We start from the raw sequence: 20853 nt of genomic DNA on the forward strand, positions 1-20853 counted from the left end.
TATGCCTGAGGAGGTTAAAAAAAAAAGAAAACACAGAGAGCGAGTTGGAAGGGTTAGTGATTCTCATGGCACATCATATTTAAATATCCATGAATATTCTAATTAAGTAATTGTAATGACAGATTATAATAAAGTACTGCCAAATATATATATTGAATGCTTAATACATACCGAGCACTATCTTTTTTGTATACATTCTGGTTTAATTTTCACAAGTATCTAATGAAGTAGATACAATGATTTTCAATCCCCATTTCACAGTAGAAGAAACCAAAGTAATTAAACAGGTCTGTTTCATTTCAAAGTCTGTGCTTTTAACTAACATTTTATATTATGGTATTTTATGACAGCAAGTTTCTAACAGTCATGAAAGGGAATAAACAGATGGCAGTACAACTTAGGCTAGCATAAAGGGACATAGGAATAATCAAGGGTACTCACTTTTCATGTATTCCATAAATAATAATTAATAAACTGAATAAATAAATGAAATGGGTAATAAAAACCTTTGCACTATGAAATACAATGAGGCTCAAATTGATTGAATGAATGACCTCTTCTTTAAAGGTTAAAAAAATAAATTATAGACAATGTAGATGAGCTTCTATACAAAAATAAGGGCAAATAAGGCAGCATTGACCATGGCTAGTCTTGGTATAAATGAAGTTGGTACAATTAAGAGCAGTTATGTCATGGTTTGTGGAATTTTAATGGGAAAGTGCTGATCAAATGTTAAAGCACTTCTTACTTACAACAATGAAGAGAAAACTGATGCAAACGAATGTTAGAAATGTGAACTGGTATATATCGTCTTGACATTACTGTATGGAAGCCAATGCCATCAACACTGAAACACAAAGCACCAGTTCAGACAAAAAGGCACCAAACTACTAAGCATTTCAAAGAAATGATGCACGTGTCAAACATCAATTTCTTTCCTTCAATGTTTACAAACAATTTCTAGAAATTCTTAATTTGAGGGCATAAACTAGACTATTGCATGTGATTAAGTAAAAAAAAGACTCATATTAGGGTTCTAGCTCACATATGTCCAGGTTTATTTCAAACAAAACATGCCTCTGCAGTCAGTAGGTGGCTGGAGACAATTTCACTCAATAATACATCTATCTTAGCCTCTTTAAGATGCCTTCATTAAAAAGGGACCCATTCAAACAGTGACTTCCTATGGGATATGCTGGGCCAGTTAACTTCAAAGCAGAAAGAAAGGATCAACTCAGAAAGTTATGGCCACTGTTTGTTGGGATAATCTTGATCAATGTTCTCAAAAGACACAGGATGATCATGGGGCATATGATTCAGAAGTTTTAAGAAAAGTGAAAAATACATTGGTGAATAAAGACCAAGAAAGATGCGTCAAGAAATCTTCCCTATCATGACAATGCACTTGCTCCTTCTTCAAAGGTATCAAGGACTGTCCTAAGAGAATTTTGGTGGAAACCTTACTGCATTCACTCCACAGCTCTGATCTTGCCCCTTCAGAATTCTTTTTGTTTCCCAAACTCATAGGACATTGAAAAGAGTCCCAGGAGGATGCCAAAACTGCTGTTTAGATGTGCTGTAAATGAAAGAACAATGAACTCTTCAGTTAAGAGTTAGAGAGACAGGCACATCACCTTCAGAAGTGTGTAGACCTAGAGGTAGACTATGTCGAGAAACAACGGCGTCACATTTTTGTTTAAAAAAGGGTTCCATGTCAGAGAGGAATATAGAATTTAACTCCTGACATTTTATTGGTTACTTCAAAATAAATTTTTATGCCTATACTTTATCTACATTTATAAGGATAAACAGCAATTCATAAATCACCTATAGTGCTGCTTAGTACCTATGAAACACACATTTTTGCTTCCAGGAATGAAAGAGCCACTCTCAATGACAAGGCGACGCTGAAGTCACAAAAACGAACGCAATCAGCATTAGAGCAGGAAAGCACTTATTCCAGAGAAGAAAAACAGGGCTTCCAGAGAAGAAAAACAGCTGAGGATTATTAGTAGTAAAAGACAGTGAAATATAAAAATATGAAAACATATATACAACATTCACTGGTATTCTTTGCTCTGGGCTAACTAACCAGTCTTGCTCTCATCTTAAATTTTTTTACTAATTTGAGATTTATATTTTACAATTCAAATAATGAATTCATATTTATCAAGCATCTATTATGCACATATCAATAAAAACCTGTCAAATTTCCCAAAGTGGACCCAATAGAGAGTCAACATTTGCAGAATATTTATACCAAGGAACTGTTTAAAACTAGCTACGAATGTTGTACCGTTTCAACATAAAGCATATTTGTGCTGTCTACAGCACTACCCAGATAATTCACATTTACTCAATCCTCTATATCTTGAATTTGCTATTCATAAATCACTGACACATATATGTATATTTATATACATATATATAAATTCACATTACAAACCACTGACAACATGAATTGCCACTGGTGGTCCCTTACTTTTCAGTGGATTTCCCCCTTCCCACCTCCATCATCCCCTGGCATTGTACACTGTAGAAGCTGCTCTGGCCAGAGTCCTTAAGCTCTGTGCTCCTCATTTTAGAATATGAAAGGAATGACTGGCTTCCTATTATTCTGCTATAGCATGTTACAGAAGTTATGTGGCTGAAAGATTAAGACAACATGTTCCCTGGGAACTCGAATGCTAGGGATCCACGATGGTAGAACACAGGATGACTGCATGATGGAACAGAAAGAACATGGACATCTTACGGGACAAGTTGGGTCCAGGACAGATTTTCCTGGATGGAAGACCTATGTAGGTAAAAACAGCTTGTCACTGAGGAGGGCCCCATGCTTGGTGTAATGACCTGTTGGTGGCATCTTAAAATTCTTCCTAATTTCTAAATAACGGTCCCATAATTTTCATTTTGCCTCAGGTCATGGAAATATGTAGCCGATTCTCCTTGGGCTTGAATTATGATTTTGATATATGCAAACTTAATCTAAGCCTTAAGTTTCTCCGAGGTCTAAGCTTTAGTTTCTTGTAACAAAGGGATAATAACGAAATAATGAGGTGGGTGGGAGTATTGGATAGACACCATATGTGAAAGTCAGGAGTACAGAGCCTACCAAACAGAGCAGTGATATGGCATGGGGCTAGGACACTCCTTGGTCCTAATGTCCAGAATCACCTTAAATCATAAGCAGGTATAACTTAAATATATACTTTAATACTTACAAGCCATATATCTGTGGTGCAATTTCTAGTCTGTTCAAGTGCATATAAAGCTCAACATCATGTTTCTTCAGTAGATGATCTTGGATCTGGTTAACTTTTGTAACAATAGCAATTGTTGGTCCTAAATCCTGTGGCCTAGCAAAGGGGATGGGAGTCATCAGCGCTTCTTTCCCCTGAAAACAGGAAAAACAGAATACCTATTACTATAATATAAGATTAAGAATACATGGATATTATTCTTGAATTTATCTCTAAATGGGAGTATACATAAGAGCATTCAGCTATGTCACACATCTCATGACTAATGTATAAAATATGCAATCAGATGCTTATCATTATATAAAAGTAACTGTACTCATTTGAATGGTCAGGGCATGACTTCTGAAATATTTTCTGCATGCATTCTTTAACCAGTTTTTTATACGGCGTTAAGTTTTACAAGGTAGTCTTGGCAACAGGTAGCAGTGGCCACTAAGGTTCATTAGTCCATGGCTAGTTTATCTAATCACACAGTACATAAATGGCAATTCTTAATGGAAACATATATCTTGTGTTTTAAAACTTAAACATGAAAACGGCAAATGAAGACTGTGTTACTCTGAGTTGAAGAGCTAACTCTCAAAATTTATAAAAGTCATGAAATAAGGAAACTAACACTAGAACCTGATGTGGTGCTGTAGCAGAAGCTGGACTGGCAAGCTGTAACTGCAAGGTCAGAAGTTCAAATCCACAAGTTACTCTCGGAAACTCTACACTATGAGACAAAACCACCTCAGTGGCACACAGCAACAACAATTACAACACCACTTACAATTAACTGTCCTTTGGTCATTTTATATAGTTGAATAAAAGGATTTTAAAACTTTCCAGAACAAATACATAGACTACTTTAAAAAACAAAACCAACTATGTTGGGCTACCGCAACTTCCTTTCCTGCCACCCATAATCCCATTTTAAGAAAGATGTATCTCAAACTCCTTAGGATGATGTCACGTAAACTTCAACGACCAATGTCTGACTTTCTTCTGGCCTTTAGTCTGCAATTTCCACCTTTCTACAGTCAGCATTTGTAGCAACACTCATATTTTCTGACTACTAAAGTCATGGTATTTTCAATAACCTCATATGCATGCAAAAGCTAGACAGTGAATAAGGAAGACCATAGAAGAATTGATGCCTTTGAGTTATGGTGTTGGAGAAGAATATTGAAAGTGTCATGGGCTGCATAAAGAACCAACAGATCTGTGTTGGAAGAACGGCAGCCAGAGTGCTCCCTGGAGGCCACGATGGCCAAACTTCGTCTCTCATAGTTTGGACATAGTGTCGTCAGGAGGGACCAGTCGCTGGAGAAGGATATCATATTTGGTAGGGTGGAGGGTCAGAGAAAAAGAGGAAGACCCCCAGTGAGATGGATTGGCTAAGTGGCAGCATCGATGGACTCAAGCGTGGCAACAATAGTGAGGTTGGCCCAGGATCAGACAGTGTTTGGTTTTGCTGTGCATAAAGTTGCTATGAGTCGGTACCAACTTGATGGCACCTAACAATAACAACAACAACAACTCATTCTCAGTCTACTTTTCTAGCTTAAATTTATGCTTTTGTTTCTTGATGCTGCTTTTTTAAAGAGGTGGCATAGTAGGTTAAGCATTGGGCTGCTAACCTCAAGGTTAGTGATTCAAACCCACTAGCTAGCTGCTCCACAGACAAAGGATTTACATCCAGCCTCAGAACTCTAAGGTGCAGTTCTGAGTCTGAATCAACTTGACAGTTGTTAAGTACCGTCTAGTCGGTTCCAACTCATAGAGACCACATATAGAATTTCTGAGCAGTGGCTGGTGAGTTTGAACTGCTAACACTGTGGTTCAAACTGACCTTGTGGTCCAGTACTTATCCTACAGTACCACAACCGGACTCCTAACTAGACAGTAATGGATTTGGGTTTTGTTTTGTTTAAGTTTTTTTATTGTGAACTGAGTGATCGTTTACATGGGAGAACATCGGCTTACACCATTGTTTTATTGCAATGAATACAATCTTCTCCATGCATCATCATTAAACAGTATTTGTTTCCATTCCCTTTTCTTTTCTTTTTTTGGGGGGCTGGGGGATTGTACACAAAAAGGCTCAGGAATATATAATAATTTAAACAACATGGATTTGGTTTTGGTCTTAATTTTATTCTCTACTTACATACTTTCTCTGAGTGATATCAGACATACACAACACTTAAACCAATATCAGTGTTTCCAAAGACTTCTAAATCTGTATTCAGTATTCTCTTGATTGCTTCCCATAAACCCAAATGCTCATAAGGAATCCTGGATTAGCACAAGGGTCTCAAAGTCAGCCTGCCTAAGACCAAGCATATCATCTTCTGTTTAAAAACATGTTCTTTCATAATACTCACTTTGCCCCCTTCTCCAGTAAAAATGCATACTCTGCCAATGTTAGTGCCTCAGTGTGGATCATTCTTCTACAGCCCTAATGCCGCTGCCTGATTTGAAGTGCTAATAATTTTCCCATTAAATTGCGTTCATCTGCTTTGAAATCCATCTCTACAACACAAGGTGATCTAGCTATAACACAAATTGTATTATTCAAAACTGCCTTGTTTAAACCTCCCAGATAGGGTTCACTTATTTTCACTCGGGCAAAACAGAAAGGAAAAGTCACACTTATTATCCAGACCTACGAGGTCTTTCATTTTCTGGCCAGTCTCTACTCTCATTGGCTTAGAGAGTTCCTAGGGATGACATTCATTTACCTGAAATACACTTCAACTTGCTCTAGTGCCTCTACTGAGGAGCTCACAAGTATTTTTCAAGATCCAAATTAACGTGTCAGGTTCTCCAGAAAGACCTTCCTTGGTCCTATTTCTTTTTCTTCTATGACATCCCAGCATTCTCTAATACTTTTCTCCGCCCCTAACTGGTTAGATATCTAAAAGGAACATCATCTTTTCATTCCTGAGCCACATTCTGGGAAACACAAAAAAGCCCTTCTGTCTTCAGTCTGGAGGGGAAGACTACACAGAAAAGGACACTTAGAATTCCACAAAAGGCTGGTAGAAGATACAGAGAGAGAAGTACACATTACTGTAAGGAAAGACTTTCTATCTTTTCAGGATCATTTCAAGTCTTACAGAGAATTGGATTCTCTTGAAGTTCCTGTACTAGTGTCTTTGGGTCTAATTGTTATGACTCAATTATTTGGTGATAATTTGTATAAACAAGAGAAATGATGCCTCTATACTATTGATACTATTTTTAAAAAGTACATTGGAGATGCTTTTTTTTGGTAATTCTCTTCTTTAAAAAAAAAAAAAAAAATCAACCTTTATCAAGATTCTTTTCCCAATGACATTAATTTGAAATATATGTTTTGGGAAATTCATGTTAATTGTAGGATATCATTCATAGTTGAAAGACAGTGTTTATTCCACAGCTGAATTCCCTTTAAAATGGCCAGTTTAACTTTTTATGTATCTTAATCATGTCTTTTTCTGTAGAAGATAATCTGTGTGAGTAAACACAATCTAGAATGGGGAGGAAGCCCTGAGCTCAGATAATGCTCCCACCAATCACACAGAATTGTTGTTGTTGTTGTTAGGTGCCATCGAGTTGGTACCCACCCATAGCAACACTATGCACAGCAGAACAAAACACTGCCTGATCCTGGGCCATCCTCACTACCGTTGCCACACTTGAGCCCATCGATGCTGCCACTTGGCCAATTCATCTCGTTGGGGGTCTTCCTCTTGAATTTCTCTGACCCTCCACCTTACTAAACATAATAGCCTTCTCTAGCAACTGGTCCCTCCTGACAATATGTGTGAAGCATGAGAGATGAAGTTTGGCCATCTTGGCCTCCAAGGAGCACTCTGGCTGCACTTCTTCCAAAATGGATCTATTGGTTCTTTTGGCAGCCATGTCACTTTTAGTATTGTCCTCCAACACCATAACTCAAAAGCATAAATTCTTCTACATTCTTCCTTATTTACTATCCAGCTTTCACATGCATATGAGGTTATTGAAAGTAGCATGGCTTGGGTCAGGCACACCTTAGTCCTCAAGCTGACATCTTTGCTCTTCAACACTTTGAAAAGGTATTGTGTAGCAAATTTGCCTAAATCAATACGTAGTTTGATTTCTTGACTGCTGCTTCCATGAGTGTTGATAGTTGATCCAAGAGAAATGAAGTCCTTGACAACTTCAATCTTTTCTCCGTTGAGTAGAATGTTGTTTATTGGTCCAGTGGTGAGGATTTTTGTTTTCTTGACATTGAGATGTAACCCATACTGAAGGCTGTGCTCTTTGATCTTCATCAGTAAATGTTTTAAGTCCTCTTTACTTTCAGCAAGCAAGGTTGTATCATCTGTATATTGCAGGTGGTTAATGAGTCTTCCTCCAATCCTGATGACACGTTTTACAGACCACTATATCTAAGCACAGAGTCCTGGTGTGGCACTGTAGGATACGCACTGGACTGCTAATTGCAAGGTTGGTGGTTCAAACCCACCAGCTATACTCCTTGAAAACCCTATACACAGTCACACTGAGTCTGAATCAATTTGATGGCATTTAACAATATGTGCCTCTTTCACATATTTGAAAGATGAGCTACTGATTTAATTACAACCTACTCTATTCAAACCGGAAATTGATCATGCAATTTCATTAAATTAAATATTTTTCATGAATTATTTTAGAATCAATTTTGTTCAAAGCCTGCAATAGTATTTTTATTGTTGTTATGAGCCGTCAAGTCGGCTGAGACTCACTGTGACCCTGTCTAGGGTTTCCAAAGCTGTAAATCTTTACAAGAGTAGAAAGTCAGGTCTTTCTACTGTAGAGAGGCTTGTGGATTTGAACTGCCTACCTTGTTACCAGCCCAACACAAAACCAACTACTCCACCAGGGCTAATGGGTTTGAACAGTCAACCTTCCCATTAGCAGCTGAGATGGCCTACTAAAAACTACAGGCCTGTATAAATTGTACTTTGAAAATATTTCCCCTGTGCTAAAAAAAAACTTTTGATAAAATCTCTTAAATCTAAGAAACTCAAAAGTCATGCTCATAATCACTTAAATGCTGTTAAACAGCTTAGCTTATCAAGCAATAAAATCACAAGAGAAGATAAAGTTAATGTAAAATATTCCCTTATCTTCAGGATTTCTTATCATACAAAGAATCCTATTTGTAATTATCAAATATGATCAAATGGGACAGTTACAACTATCAGTAAAACTAGAAAAATTTTAACTATTTCTTTTACAATACTAAAAAGGTAAGTCTGTAAGAAGCCCTAATGGAGTCCCGGTGTGGCGCTGTGGGTTAATGCGCCAGACTGCAAAGTCGTTTGAACTGCAAAGTTGGTGTTCAAGCTCACCAGCTGTTCTTTGGAAACCCTATACAGGGTTGCTATGGGTCAGAATCGACTCAATGGCACTTAACAACAACAATAAGGAGCCCTGATAGCGTAGGAGATTATGAGTGCGGCTGCTAATAGCAAAGTCAGTAGTTCGAATCTACCAGTTGATACACAGGCGAAAGATGAGACTTTCTGCTCCCATAAAGATTTATAGTCTTGGAAACCCTATACAGGGTCGCTATGAGTCAGAAATGACTTGGGGGCACACAACCACCACCACTAGATTATGGTCTGTAGATCACTGCGAGTCCATAAACTGTCAAAGAAATATAATAAGAAAGTAACTTTGAGGCAGAATATAAACCAACACACTGCTTCCTTCTTCATAAAAATCTGAATTAAGCAGCATGCATAGTGATTTAGTTGACTTTTCAAAGAAACTATAACCGAATGGGCAAGATATGTATAACTTCTAGAACTTATAAAAAAGGTGAAGGAATTATGAAACAGAATAAAAAATGAAACTTCTGTTTGAAATTGTGAAAAAGGAATTCACTAGACATGCTTTAAGAACATTATTACCCATTGATGTATACAAATATTTAACATGACTGCCGAGAAGCCACAGCTATGTGTTTCTTAATAAATTGAATGTCATTCTTTGTGTTGTCTTAGCCACTTTCATAAACTTGAATATTGGCACCAACAAACAGGCAAAACTGAAGAAGGGTTCCCTCATACTGCAATCATTCAGTTTTACAGATACTGTGAACCAGTCCTAAAATACAAAACAACTTTTGCATGTTGCTTGCATTTAAAACTGTTCAAGTACTCTCTGTTCAAAATTATGATGTTCACACATACTTTATGACTTCATCAAATCACCAGCCAAGAATATAAAGATATTGCCTCAAAATATGGACCATTTTGTTACTCCTGCATACAGCAGGTTTAACATTCAACAGTTATATGTTAGATGCGTAACATGGTGACATGCTATTGAAGGACTACTTTATCTCTGAAGCTAAGGGTCAGAAAATTTTCTCTGTAATAAATCAGTCAGTAAATATTTTAGGCACACATATTGCTATCATGGAGTGCCTTTGATGCAGTTTGACTCAGACGAACCCTGTATAAGGTTCCAAGGAACGGCTGTTGAGTTTGAACCGCCGACCTTGTGGTCAAAAAAAAATGCATAGCATAAATATACTTATCAAACATATCTAAAAATGTATACATAGCAGAAGGCAACCTTCTAAAAATTAACACTACGTGCATCATGAATAATACACATACATTGAATGGGAAGCTGCTAATTTACTTGAAAAGTGTTTCATATTATATTTTTATACCTCCCAATATTATTAGAATAGGGTTTATATGTCGAGTTCAATCTTACTCCAAAACTATTTTAAAATTTTCATTTATTGCTTATAGTAATAAAATGGCTTTTAAACGGATTGTTTCTTATTTACTGAAATAATGTGTTTCCTCAAACATTTTGAAGGCTATGTACTTCAACACTTACCTTTTGACCATCATGCTCAAAAGTGGAAAACCAAGGCTCAGCAGTTTCCATAAGTTGTGAGAACATTGCACTGAAAATTAAGAAAATAAAATCAAGCTAATGTTTAACTTTCATTTAAGAAATAGCAGTGTGTAAGAATAAAACAAAACAAAGAGGTTTTGTACTTACTAGGCATCATGTTCCAGATACTCAGGGTTCAAGAGAGTTTTCATTTCCTCACTTAAAAAGGAATACAAGCAAAAAGAGTTGCTCCATTACCAAACAAAATGATTTTTTTCTATAAAATTAAAAAACATACTAGCTTCCCTATGTATTCCACAATGAAGTAATGATGTAATTATTCCAAATAACAAACATAGAATGTTACAAAATAGTCTATGAAGATATTTTATATAACCATAATTGATTACACCACAATCTATCAGTTGTCCAAAACAAAACTACAAAAAAATTATAGTTAACTGGTCAACAATGCAATATCAAAAGATTAAACTTACCTTTTTATTGTATGGCATTTTAACAGCAATTAACAAAAACAGAAAAATCTACTTGATGCTGCTGCTTTTACTTTTTTTCAAATATAAATAGCTGATGAAGTGTGTCCAACTCATTTAAAAGCTACTTTCAATCATTTGTACTTTCATGTAAAGTATATTGTTGACCGTTGTTAAGTGTTGTCAAGTTGGTTCCCACGCATAGTGATCTTGTATAGGGGCTTTCAGGAACAGCTGGTGAGTTTCAACCACCGACCTTGCAGTTCAGTGCTTATCCTACAGCACCACACCAGGACTCCAGGTGAAGCATATACACGTACATACACAGTTTTAAAAAAATTTAAAGATAAAACTGGCATAAGAAAATATTCTAATAACTTCATTCTTATCTTACTACACTTGACAAGTAGTTGAAGCAAAGACAATTAAGACATGGCTACTCTTGTCAAGGAGTCCTGGTGTGGCGCTGTGGGGTTAACGCGCCAGACGGCAAAGTCAGTTTAAACTGCAAGGTTGGTGGTTCAAGCTCACTAGCTGCTCCTTGGAAACTCTACACAGGGTCGCTATGGGTCGGAAATGACTCGATGGCACTTAAAAACAACAACAACTCTTGTCAAGATCTAGTAAACTCAGACAATGAAATTATAAAAATACACTCAACGGAAACTTTATAATAATTGATGTTGTTGTTATGTGCCGGGGAGTCGGTTCCAACTCATAGCGACCCTGTACGGGGTTTCCGAGGCTGTAAATCTTCATGGGAGCAGAAAGCCTCATCTTTCTCCGGCAGAACAGCTGGTAGTTTTGAACTGCTGACCCTGAGGTTTGCAGCCCGATTCGTAGCCACTACGCTACGAGAGCAAATTGAACAAAGGTCCTAATACATACTTAGAAAAATAAACAGCTATATTTAGTTAATAAAGACGGCATTATGTGAAATGTCATCTGTAGGGTTTTCTTTCCTCCTCCAAATGTATAGATACATTAACCTATGGATTATTCATGACAAAGTTGAACAAATCTAAAGCTCTCTATTCCCAAAATGCTTCTTGGTTGCTTCTCTGGTTGTTCTTAAGTGGTGTCGAGTCAGTTATTCATAGACAACCTTTTCTAGGGTTTCTGAGCAGCAGCTGGTGGGTTTGAACTGCCAATTGTACAGTTCAAACCAACCTTATGATCCAGTGCTTATCCTATAGTGCTACACCAGGATTCCAGTTGTTGTTATTGTTAAGTGCCATCAAGTCAGTTCTGACCCATAGCGACCCTGTATAGGGTTTCCAAGTAGCCATCCAGTGAGCCTAAACTGACGACGGTGGGGTTCAAACCAACTTTGCCACATCAGAACACACAGCGTGACACCAAGACTTGAGTTAGGGCATCTTAAATTAGTAAACATATTGTAAAATTAGCCTAAGAAAAAGCAATTACTGAAATTTATAACTTACTGAAATAATAATAAATATGCATCTTGAAAACCAGAGAAGCCATTTTTGTATATTTACAAAATGGGGTTCTTTGTGGCACTGTAACCTGGTTTAGGAGCTGAGCTCATATAAACCTGGTGAGAAATAACTCATAGGTAAGATTATCATGTAGGTTATAATGAAAGAATTGGGTACTGTAGGACAGTGTATAGAAATATTAACAATCATTGGCACATTGGCTAATATAAAAAAAAAAAATTCCTCTTCTTGATTCATTAGTTACATGTTTTCTTCTGGTACAGATCACAGATTCTTAGCAATACTGATAAATTAATTTGTTACATAGCAGAAGTTGAATGAGAACTACTGAATATTTACATTAGAACTATTAAATATTTACAACCACATATTTACACCTTATAAGAAGTTATAAGTATTTTCAGTTTTAAAAAAAATTGAGGTTAAAAAAAAATATTACAGCCAGGCAGAACAATCATGAGGAGCTTGTGTAAAACTTGCCTGGGTTGTGCGGATTCACAAGCATGTAGGAACGCCTGGTGGTCACAGTGGAGGGTAAAGACTATAGGTGCTAACAGCTCATGCATGCCCTGAAACATAAGAGCAAGAGAAATGAGAAGGATGGATTCTGAGAGTCCATCAGTGGATATTATCAGTACACTTGAGACATTTCTTTAACTTACAGTCACCCGCAACATTATCACATTATATAGAAAAGCATAAAAATGGAAAGCTACAAAACAAATTTCATCTACTTTTAGAATTTGATTCCAATTCAACCACAGCACTTATTCTTCTTTAAAACATGGAGAGCAGTTCTCTTTTAAATAACACAACAAACAATAAATTGGCATGGTAGACAAGCCTGCACCTGTCAGTTGCTTCAAGATCTGTACTCATAAATATGAATTTCATTTATGCAAATTATAATCATGAGCTACAGTGTAAAGATCTGCAGTAAGAAGGGCAACTAAGAACTGTAGACCGAAGGAAATTACACCAATGTTTTCATTATATAATGGCTCAAAATTAGGATGTCTGTAGATTTAGGAAGAGCTGAAGTCAGCTAGCTGGAAATGTTGGTTAATAAAGGGAACAATCTTTAGCAGGTATGACAGAAAATAAAGTTTTAACAATCTGATTTTTTTCAACATGTTTAATCAGAAGACTAAAATTTCACTAGGTAAAAATTTAATTTATTTAGTGATTTCACCAGTATAATTTTTCTTCTCCTCACATTGGTGTTTACACTTTTGGATTACATGAATAGACAGAGAAACAAAAGGTACAATATTAATTAGTAAGCTGTCTTTAAAAGAGTAAAACTCCATTATTTACCCATCATTGTTGAGAAGTAAGTTACTCTGCATTAGTAACTTACCTTATTAACTGAGATTCTTTTCCTTTAAGCTTCAAAAGATGTATTTTAACAATATAAAAATAGATTATACTAATTTCCACTTCATAAAGTGTGCAAATTACATTTTACTTTTGTTTAATAACTAAGGATGACTTTTAAAAACAATAAGACAAAACCACTTTTAGATAGAATAAAAATAAAAGAGCAGAGAAGGGAGAAATTTTTGATGGCAAAATTAGAAAACCCTTTCTTTGAGCAGGAAATTGAAAGAAAGCGTTCCTTCTACTATTTGTTGTTGTTGTTAAGCGATGGTGAGGAGGTTTCAGCTATAGAGACCCTGTACAGGGTTTCTAAGGAGCAGCTGCTGGGTATGAACCTCTAAACTTGTGGTTAGTTAGCAGTCCTATGCTTATCCAAAAGTGCCACACTAGGACTTCTTCTACTATTGTTGTTGTTGTTGTGTGCCAACAGTCAGGTCGGACTTATACCAACCCTGTATAGGGTTTCTGAGTAGCAGCTAGTAGATTTGAACTGCCGACCTTGCCACAATTACAATGCCACAAGCAGGAGTCCTATGTTATATCTAGATATCCAGCTGTATCACAAAAATATTACAAATGGAATCTTGAACAGAGTTAAAATTTACACATTACCACTAACCTTGAATTTTAAGGACTACATGGCATTTTTTTAAATTGATGACACATTGACAATTCAGTGTGATTTAGAGCAAATAATAACAAATAATTTCAATCTTTTTTAGATACCCAACTCCTCACTGCCAAACCCTGAAAAAATATTCCTTAAAAGAAGGTGAGAGTCCTGGGGGTGGTGGTGGTCGGGGGGGGGGAATGGAATGGATTGCTTTGTTGTGCTTCTTAGCTGTTGTTCTTAGCTATCTTAACTTAGTTCTCAGGGATGACTCAAGGTGACCCCATACACTATATTCTGTTCCATAGGGTTTTTCACTGGCAAATATTTGGAAACACCTTGCCAGGCTTTTCCGAAACACTGCAAAGTAAACTGTGTTTTCCTCCTATGAGAATAAAAAAGTTATTACAAATAAGAAAGTGTCATGATTTTATTTATCAAACTAAAACTACTAATTGTAGAAAACCTCCAAAAGTTTTTTAAAGGAAGGAAGGGGTGAGGCTTGAAAGAAGAGAACAAAGGTTTAAAAAAAATTAAAAATCCTTTGGTAATCTTTTTGCTTATTTCTGATTATTTCCTTGTTAAGTTCTATTGAGTCAGTTCGAACTTATAGCAAACTATATAGATAGAGCTTCCAAGGAGCAGCTGGTGGGTTAGAACTGCCAACCTTGTGGTTAGCAGTCTAGTGCTTATCCTATAGGACCATGCCAGGATTATTTCCTTAGTTAGAATAATTTCCCTAGAAACAGAATTTCTGAGTAAAATGTTAAAACTATAAAATTACACTAGGTTCTAAAAGCAATCCCCTTACAGTGAGGCAAAAAAAAAAAAGCCTTCTCAATAAATCCTTACATATACGTATGTTGGTTTTTAAAAATCCTGTCAGATTTCAGAAATTTTTTAGCGTTAGTTTCTTCAAACGTTACTGATAATAAACTAAAATTTTATTGATCATTTTTATTTATGAGATGCCAATTTTCTCCTAATGAAGTTATTTTCTTTCTCCTGATAATGTGTCACACTCTGTATTATTAACTCTTTACTATCTTGTTACAAATAAGTTACCATATTCATAATTTACCTTTTAGTTGTAACCACAATGTCTTAAAAAGCACTGGTGGCACAGCTAATTAAGCAGTAGGCTGCTAACTGAAAGGTCAGTGGTTCTAACCCACCAGCTGCTATGTAGGATAAAGATGTGGCAGTTTGCTTCTATAAAGATCCATAGCTTTAGAACCCTGTCCAATAGGATTGTTAGACTTATGCTGTGGCTCTGCAGGATCAGCACTGGACTGCGATCCACAAGGTTGGCAGTTCAAACTCAACAGCTGCTCCTCGGAAACCCTATACAGGGTCACTGTGAGTATGAGTTGACTTGAATGCACTTAACAACAAGAACACAGGATTGCTATGAGTTGGGATCAATTAAATGGCAATGGGTTTGGGTCTAATGATATAACAATAAAGCTGTATACCTTATAATAGCCAAGTCAATAAATCATCTTCAAGGTTTCTTTTTTGCCTAAAAAGACGTGCCCTGCCTGAGATTTGGTAAGCATACATATCTTTTTTCTTTGTTTCTATTTAGTGGCATCACTAGGGTGGGCACCAGCCAGTGCAGTCACCTCTCCATTGGCAGTTAGCAGGGAAGATGGGAGATGGGAGGCAGAGTGAGTTCCTGCAGAGAATGAAGGACATCTTCCTGGACCAGACCATGCAGAGTCCTGAGTCATGTTTGTTACAAATTTTAATCATAGAATAATAAGTGTTATAGTAAATTCCTTAAACTTAACATTTCTTATCTGACTACATGAATACAAGTAACAAAACCTGTTTTGTGAAATCTTTCTATATTGAATCACAACATTATTCGTTACAACATTACTAGTAACTAAGCAGGAACCTTTTTAGAATTTTTCCTTTGCCTTTAATGACTACTTCATTCTCAAAAGAGTCAGTGATAAAGATTCACAAATAGTAATTACCACAATATTGTATCTGAACCACGGGATGATTTGACAAAATCAGTGATTATAAAAACACCAGCAGCAACAAGATTGTTGGTTTAGCTCTCATTTCTAAACTAGTACAACCTGATTAATAATTACAATCGGAAAGTATACAACCTTCTTTAAAGGGAAGGAAATATTCACAATGAATTATCCTAACTTCAATATGCTGTATATTTTACAAAGCATAATTAAAAACATGTATTGTCAATATATTTCTTGGTTCTGAAAAAAATATGTATTTTGCTCCCATCTACTCTGTTAGCTTTTCTGCTTGCTAAAAGCATTTATCCCTGCTGGATAGTTTAGTAGTCACTGCTTTCCAAACTCATGCCATTTGAAAATAAAGGTAACAAAGTTTTCTTCATCAACAGCCTGTAGGCTCACACAATTGAACCTGTTCTTTTTATCTGCCTGTGTTCATTTAGCCCACCAAGCGTCTTTATTAAAGCTGAGGCATCAGGCAGTCAAAGTTCATTAATACCATTTATATAAGCTCTGCAGTTTCAATTAACTCAGCAAGACATTCTACTACATGATAACGGTCTCATTAATTCAATAAAATCCCATAACTATTAACAATATGGTCGATGTTAAACGGGGTGTCACCTAGTACAAAATAATAGCTTTAACAGCTTGTGATGAAACTCAAGGTTTTTTCCCTAAATTTGATCCAGCTAAATATTCCATCCTTTTAGAGCAAGGTATTATTTTTCTGTAAGAATCTATAGGATCTAAAACATGTGCTGGGGAGTAAATATGGCTTTTTATGTGATGCTCAGGAGAAACCGAATAATATCTAAAACATCAAGAATCTGATCTTCCATATTTCTGCCTAGGTGCCCACACAACGGATTATACATAGATCACAAATAGTGGAGCTGTGTAGTTACCGCTTTTGTTCCATGTTTCCGTTATTATTTATTATGTTATTGTTGGTTAAATGCCATTGAGTTGGTTCCAACTCTTAACAACCCTGTATAGAGTTTCCAGGGAGCAGCTAGTGGGTTTGAACTGCTGACCTTGTCGATAGCAGGCTAGTGCTTATTCCACAGTGCCACACCAGGGCTTCCTTCCATTATTAAATGATTTAATTGATCTTGATGTTTCTTTCTCTATAAGAGAACATGTATAATTTGAGATGATTTTATTCTGATTGTTTCACTATCATCAAATCCTTCACTGCAAGGTATTTTCAAATATTTGTAAGGGAAGAGGAGATTAGCTTGAAAAAGCCAATACAATGAAGAGATTCTTGGTAAATGCTTGATAAATACGATGAGATTTCTAAACTACTGAATTAACTAATACTGTAGAACCATTTTACCCCCAGCCAGATTTCTTGCTATGTAAGTTAGTAACACCGTTATAATTTAAGTCCTTTAAAATTGGTTACCCTGCTGTCTGCTTCTAAAGGACTTCTACACTGACAGATATTTGTGTTGAGGGGGGAGGATATTTTTCCTCCCAGAATATTTTTTTAGGGGTTGGAGGGTTTGGAAGGTCTTTTGACTTTGTATAGTTTTTCTTGGTTGGGAAGGACTTTCCTACCTTGAGATTATATGAGGGGGACTCAAAACATAGTGGAAAAACTCCTTCATGTTCTAATTCTATTTCCCACAAACTGTTTAAAGCCCCCTGTATATAAGTTCTCCTAAATTTTCTTTTAGCACATATATTTTTTACCTTGATATGTTTATACCATCTCAGATATAGTTTCAAATAAATGTATAACTTAACCTTTTTTTTCTAGCTGGATAGCCACATACTCCAAATCAACATCCTTTTCCCACTGAATAAAATCATTCTACTTTATTGCCTTAAGATGTCATATACATATAACTGGACCCGTTTTTAATGTTTTAATCCATTTGTTCATTTCCATGCTAGTGTGATACTGCTTTGGTTACAGGAGCTTTATAGAAATTTTAGTATCAACCTTTGTTATTCTTCCCTTTCCCCATATTATATGGCAACACTAACACATTTAATACTGATGATGATGATGGTGACAACAATAATAACTACAACTACCAACATCAAGTCTGATGAGCACTACAGTTTAGAGGGTAAAGTTACTACTGTCCTCATCTTATAAAAATAAGGTAGAAATGATCTAGAAAAAATAATCTAGAAAACAGGCAAACTGCTCAAGATTATATAGCTAGTTAACAGTGGAGCTGAGATTCAACCACAGAAACTTTATTCCAGACACAGGATTCTTAACCTCTGTGCTATATCATGAGTCCTGGTGTGGCTCTTCAGGTTAAGGTACTGGACTGCAAGGTCAATTTGAACATCAAGGTTGGTGGTTCAAGCCCACCACCTGCACAGAAACCCTAAACAGGGTTGCTGTGAGTTGGAACCCCTCGCTATAAGTCAGAACCAAGTTGACAGCAATGCAATATCAAGGAGCCCTGGTAGCACAGTAGACTGCTAACCAAAAGGTTGTTGTTGTTGTTAAGTGCCATCGAGTCGGGTCCGACCCATAGCGACCCTGTACAGGGTTTCCGAGGGTGTAAACCAAAAGGTAGGTGATTCAAATCCACCAGCAGCTCCATGGGATAAAGGGGAGACCATCTACTGCCATAAAGATTAACAGCCTTGGAAACAATATAATGCAGTTCTACTATGTTGTATACGGTAGCAATGAGTCACAATCAACTTGAAGGCAGTGGGTTTGGTGTGGGGAAGCATTTTGACATTAAATTAAAAATAACTGTGTCTAGCTAGAAAACAAACAACACCCTTAAATAATGTGGGCCCAAACGGCCAACATTTACCCAGAAGCAAAGATAAGAAAGCTAGGTGGGAAGGGAATCCAGATCAATGGAAACAGAACACCCAGAATGGAAAGATTGAGAAGGCTGACACACTGTGAAAACTGTAACCAACGTCACAGACCAATCTGTACAAAAACCATTCAAGAGGAAGCTAGCTTTCCGTGTAAACATTCACCTAAAACAAAATCAAGAACTTTTTAAACCAAACGTGTTGCTAAGAGAACGTGCCACTGATCCCCTGACCCCGCAGAACAGAAAACAAAAACAAAAACAGACAAAATCTCTCATGGACTAATGCATTTTTATAATAACTGGAGAAGGATTAATATTTTTATTTATCCTCTCCCAATTCAGAACATGCTTATTATTTTCTATTCATTCAACCCTTGCTTTTTATTATCATTCAATGAAATCTAAAGTTTTCTTCATACAGCGGTTTATATTTTCTTATTAAAATTAATGAGAAGACATTTTATAGTTTTGACTGCCATCATGAACTGGATACATTTTTTTTCCATTTCAAATTCTAAACAGTTATTGCCAGCAAGTAATTAAAATAAAACATATTACTAATATAAAAGTTAATATAAAATCAGTCCACTGGATATTCTATGCATATAATCACAGAAAGTGCATTATTTAAGATTATTGTACTTGGATTTGGTTTACTACCTTAAGATCAGTAAGTACCCAGGTTATGACCGCCCAATTTACAGACAACTTTTGTCCTTTAATGTTGTGTAAATTTACTTTTACTTTGAAGCTACTGAACCAACTCCTACTCATAACAAATTTATCAAAATCATCTTCACTGCTGCATGTGCAACTTTTAAATAACTGAAAAGACGTCAAATATTTTCTTGCACCAAAGTAAGGCTACATAAGAACTGTATTCACCTGCTCTGACTTACCTACAAATTAGACTGAAAGCTCTACTTAGGAATTGATCTCGACCGTAACCCAGCTACTCTCTCTCTCCTGTATGACAGTGACGCTAGGTGGTCATGAGTTGGACATGTAACTTTTGATTCTCAGACAATTTATGAATTCAGTCTGAATTACCATTTATATATTTGAAGAAATACATAAAAATATCCAGCCATATCTGTTTATATTGGAACATTGTAAATTTAATTAGAAAACCTTTATGTATCAAGTAAATAATTGACATTTTAATGAAAATGCATAATCCAACAATCTGCTTTGCTTTAGTAATGAGATGAGTCAAATAACAGGATCCCTAAGAAACTAAATATGAATCTCAGAAATTGTGACCTTCTAGGGACTTTCTAAAGTTCTGTAACTGGTAAACTTTAAAGACTAATGGGATAGTTTCGTTTTTATATGGCATTTCACATATTTATAAATGCTGTACTTAGAAACAATATTTATACCTACAAGTCTAAAAAGTTTTATTACTAGATTGGCTTTAAAGAGGCTGTTTATAAACAAACTCCCAAAAGTTGAAAGAAAAGATTGAACAGCCTTATAGAAGACAATTTGGTGGAATGTCGTATAATGAGGAAGAAGCATATGTGCTTCAATGAGCTTACTTTTCTCGCTATGCAGCAGACAAGCAGGTCTTTGATTGCTTTACCATTATGATACAACTCTGGATACAATAAAGGCTACATTATTGCGCTATCATTTGTCAAGCTGTATAGAAAATTTTGAGTCAATGGATGCCACCTGTACGATATTTTCATTACCTGTTTATAAAGCAACTGCTCGTTTTCTCTGGCATAACAGAAAAGAACATCTGTAAGAATTTTTCTCACATTTTCTTGTTGAAAAAACTGCATTTCAGGAAATCTGAAAAAAAGAAAACATAGGATTGAAATAGGCTAGTAGAGTTTCACGATTCATCTTCAAACTCTCATCTCTGAGAGGTGCCAAGGGGCCGCTTTAGGATTCAGTGCAAGGCTGTATTGCCATTCCATTTACACTACTAGCTGGACTGCTTTCCTTACTTTCTTTAAGAGGGACAGAG

The 20853-nt window shown here is 36.1% G+C and overlaps 1 protein-coding gene across 1 annotated transcript in view; it reads right to left on the minus strand.

The window, feature by feature from the left end:
• The window catches only part of TBC1D5 (TBC1 domain family, member 5), a 519410-nt gene that overhangs the window by 330627 nt on the left and 167930 nt on the right, over positions 1-20853 (minus strand). Inside the window, exons 7-11 of the mRNA XM_006874244.1 lie at positions 20573-20675; positions 12562-12650; positions 10293-10343; positions 10125-10194; positions 3225-3397 (exon numbers count right to left, since the gene is read on the minus strand). Of these exons, the coding sequence (XP_006874306.1) occupies positions 3225-3397; positions 10125-10194; positions 10293-10343; positions 12562-12650; positions 20573-20675 (486 nt within the window). The remainder of the gene's footprint in view (positions 1-3224; positions 3398-10124; positions 10195-10292; positions 10344-12561; positions 12651-20572; positions 20676-20853) is intronic.

The sequence above is a fragment of the Chrysochloris asiatica genome, unplaced genomic scaffold, assembly GCF_000296735.1.
Source record: "Chrysochloris asiatica unplaced genomic scaffold, ChrAsi1.0 scaffold00267, whole genome shotgun sequence".
NCBI classification, from domain to species: domain Eukaryota; kingdom Metazoa; phylum Chordata; class Mammalia; order Afrosoricida; family Chrysochloridae; genus Chrysochloris; species Chrysochloris asiatica.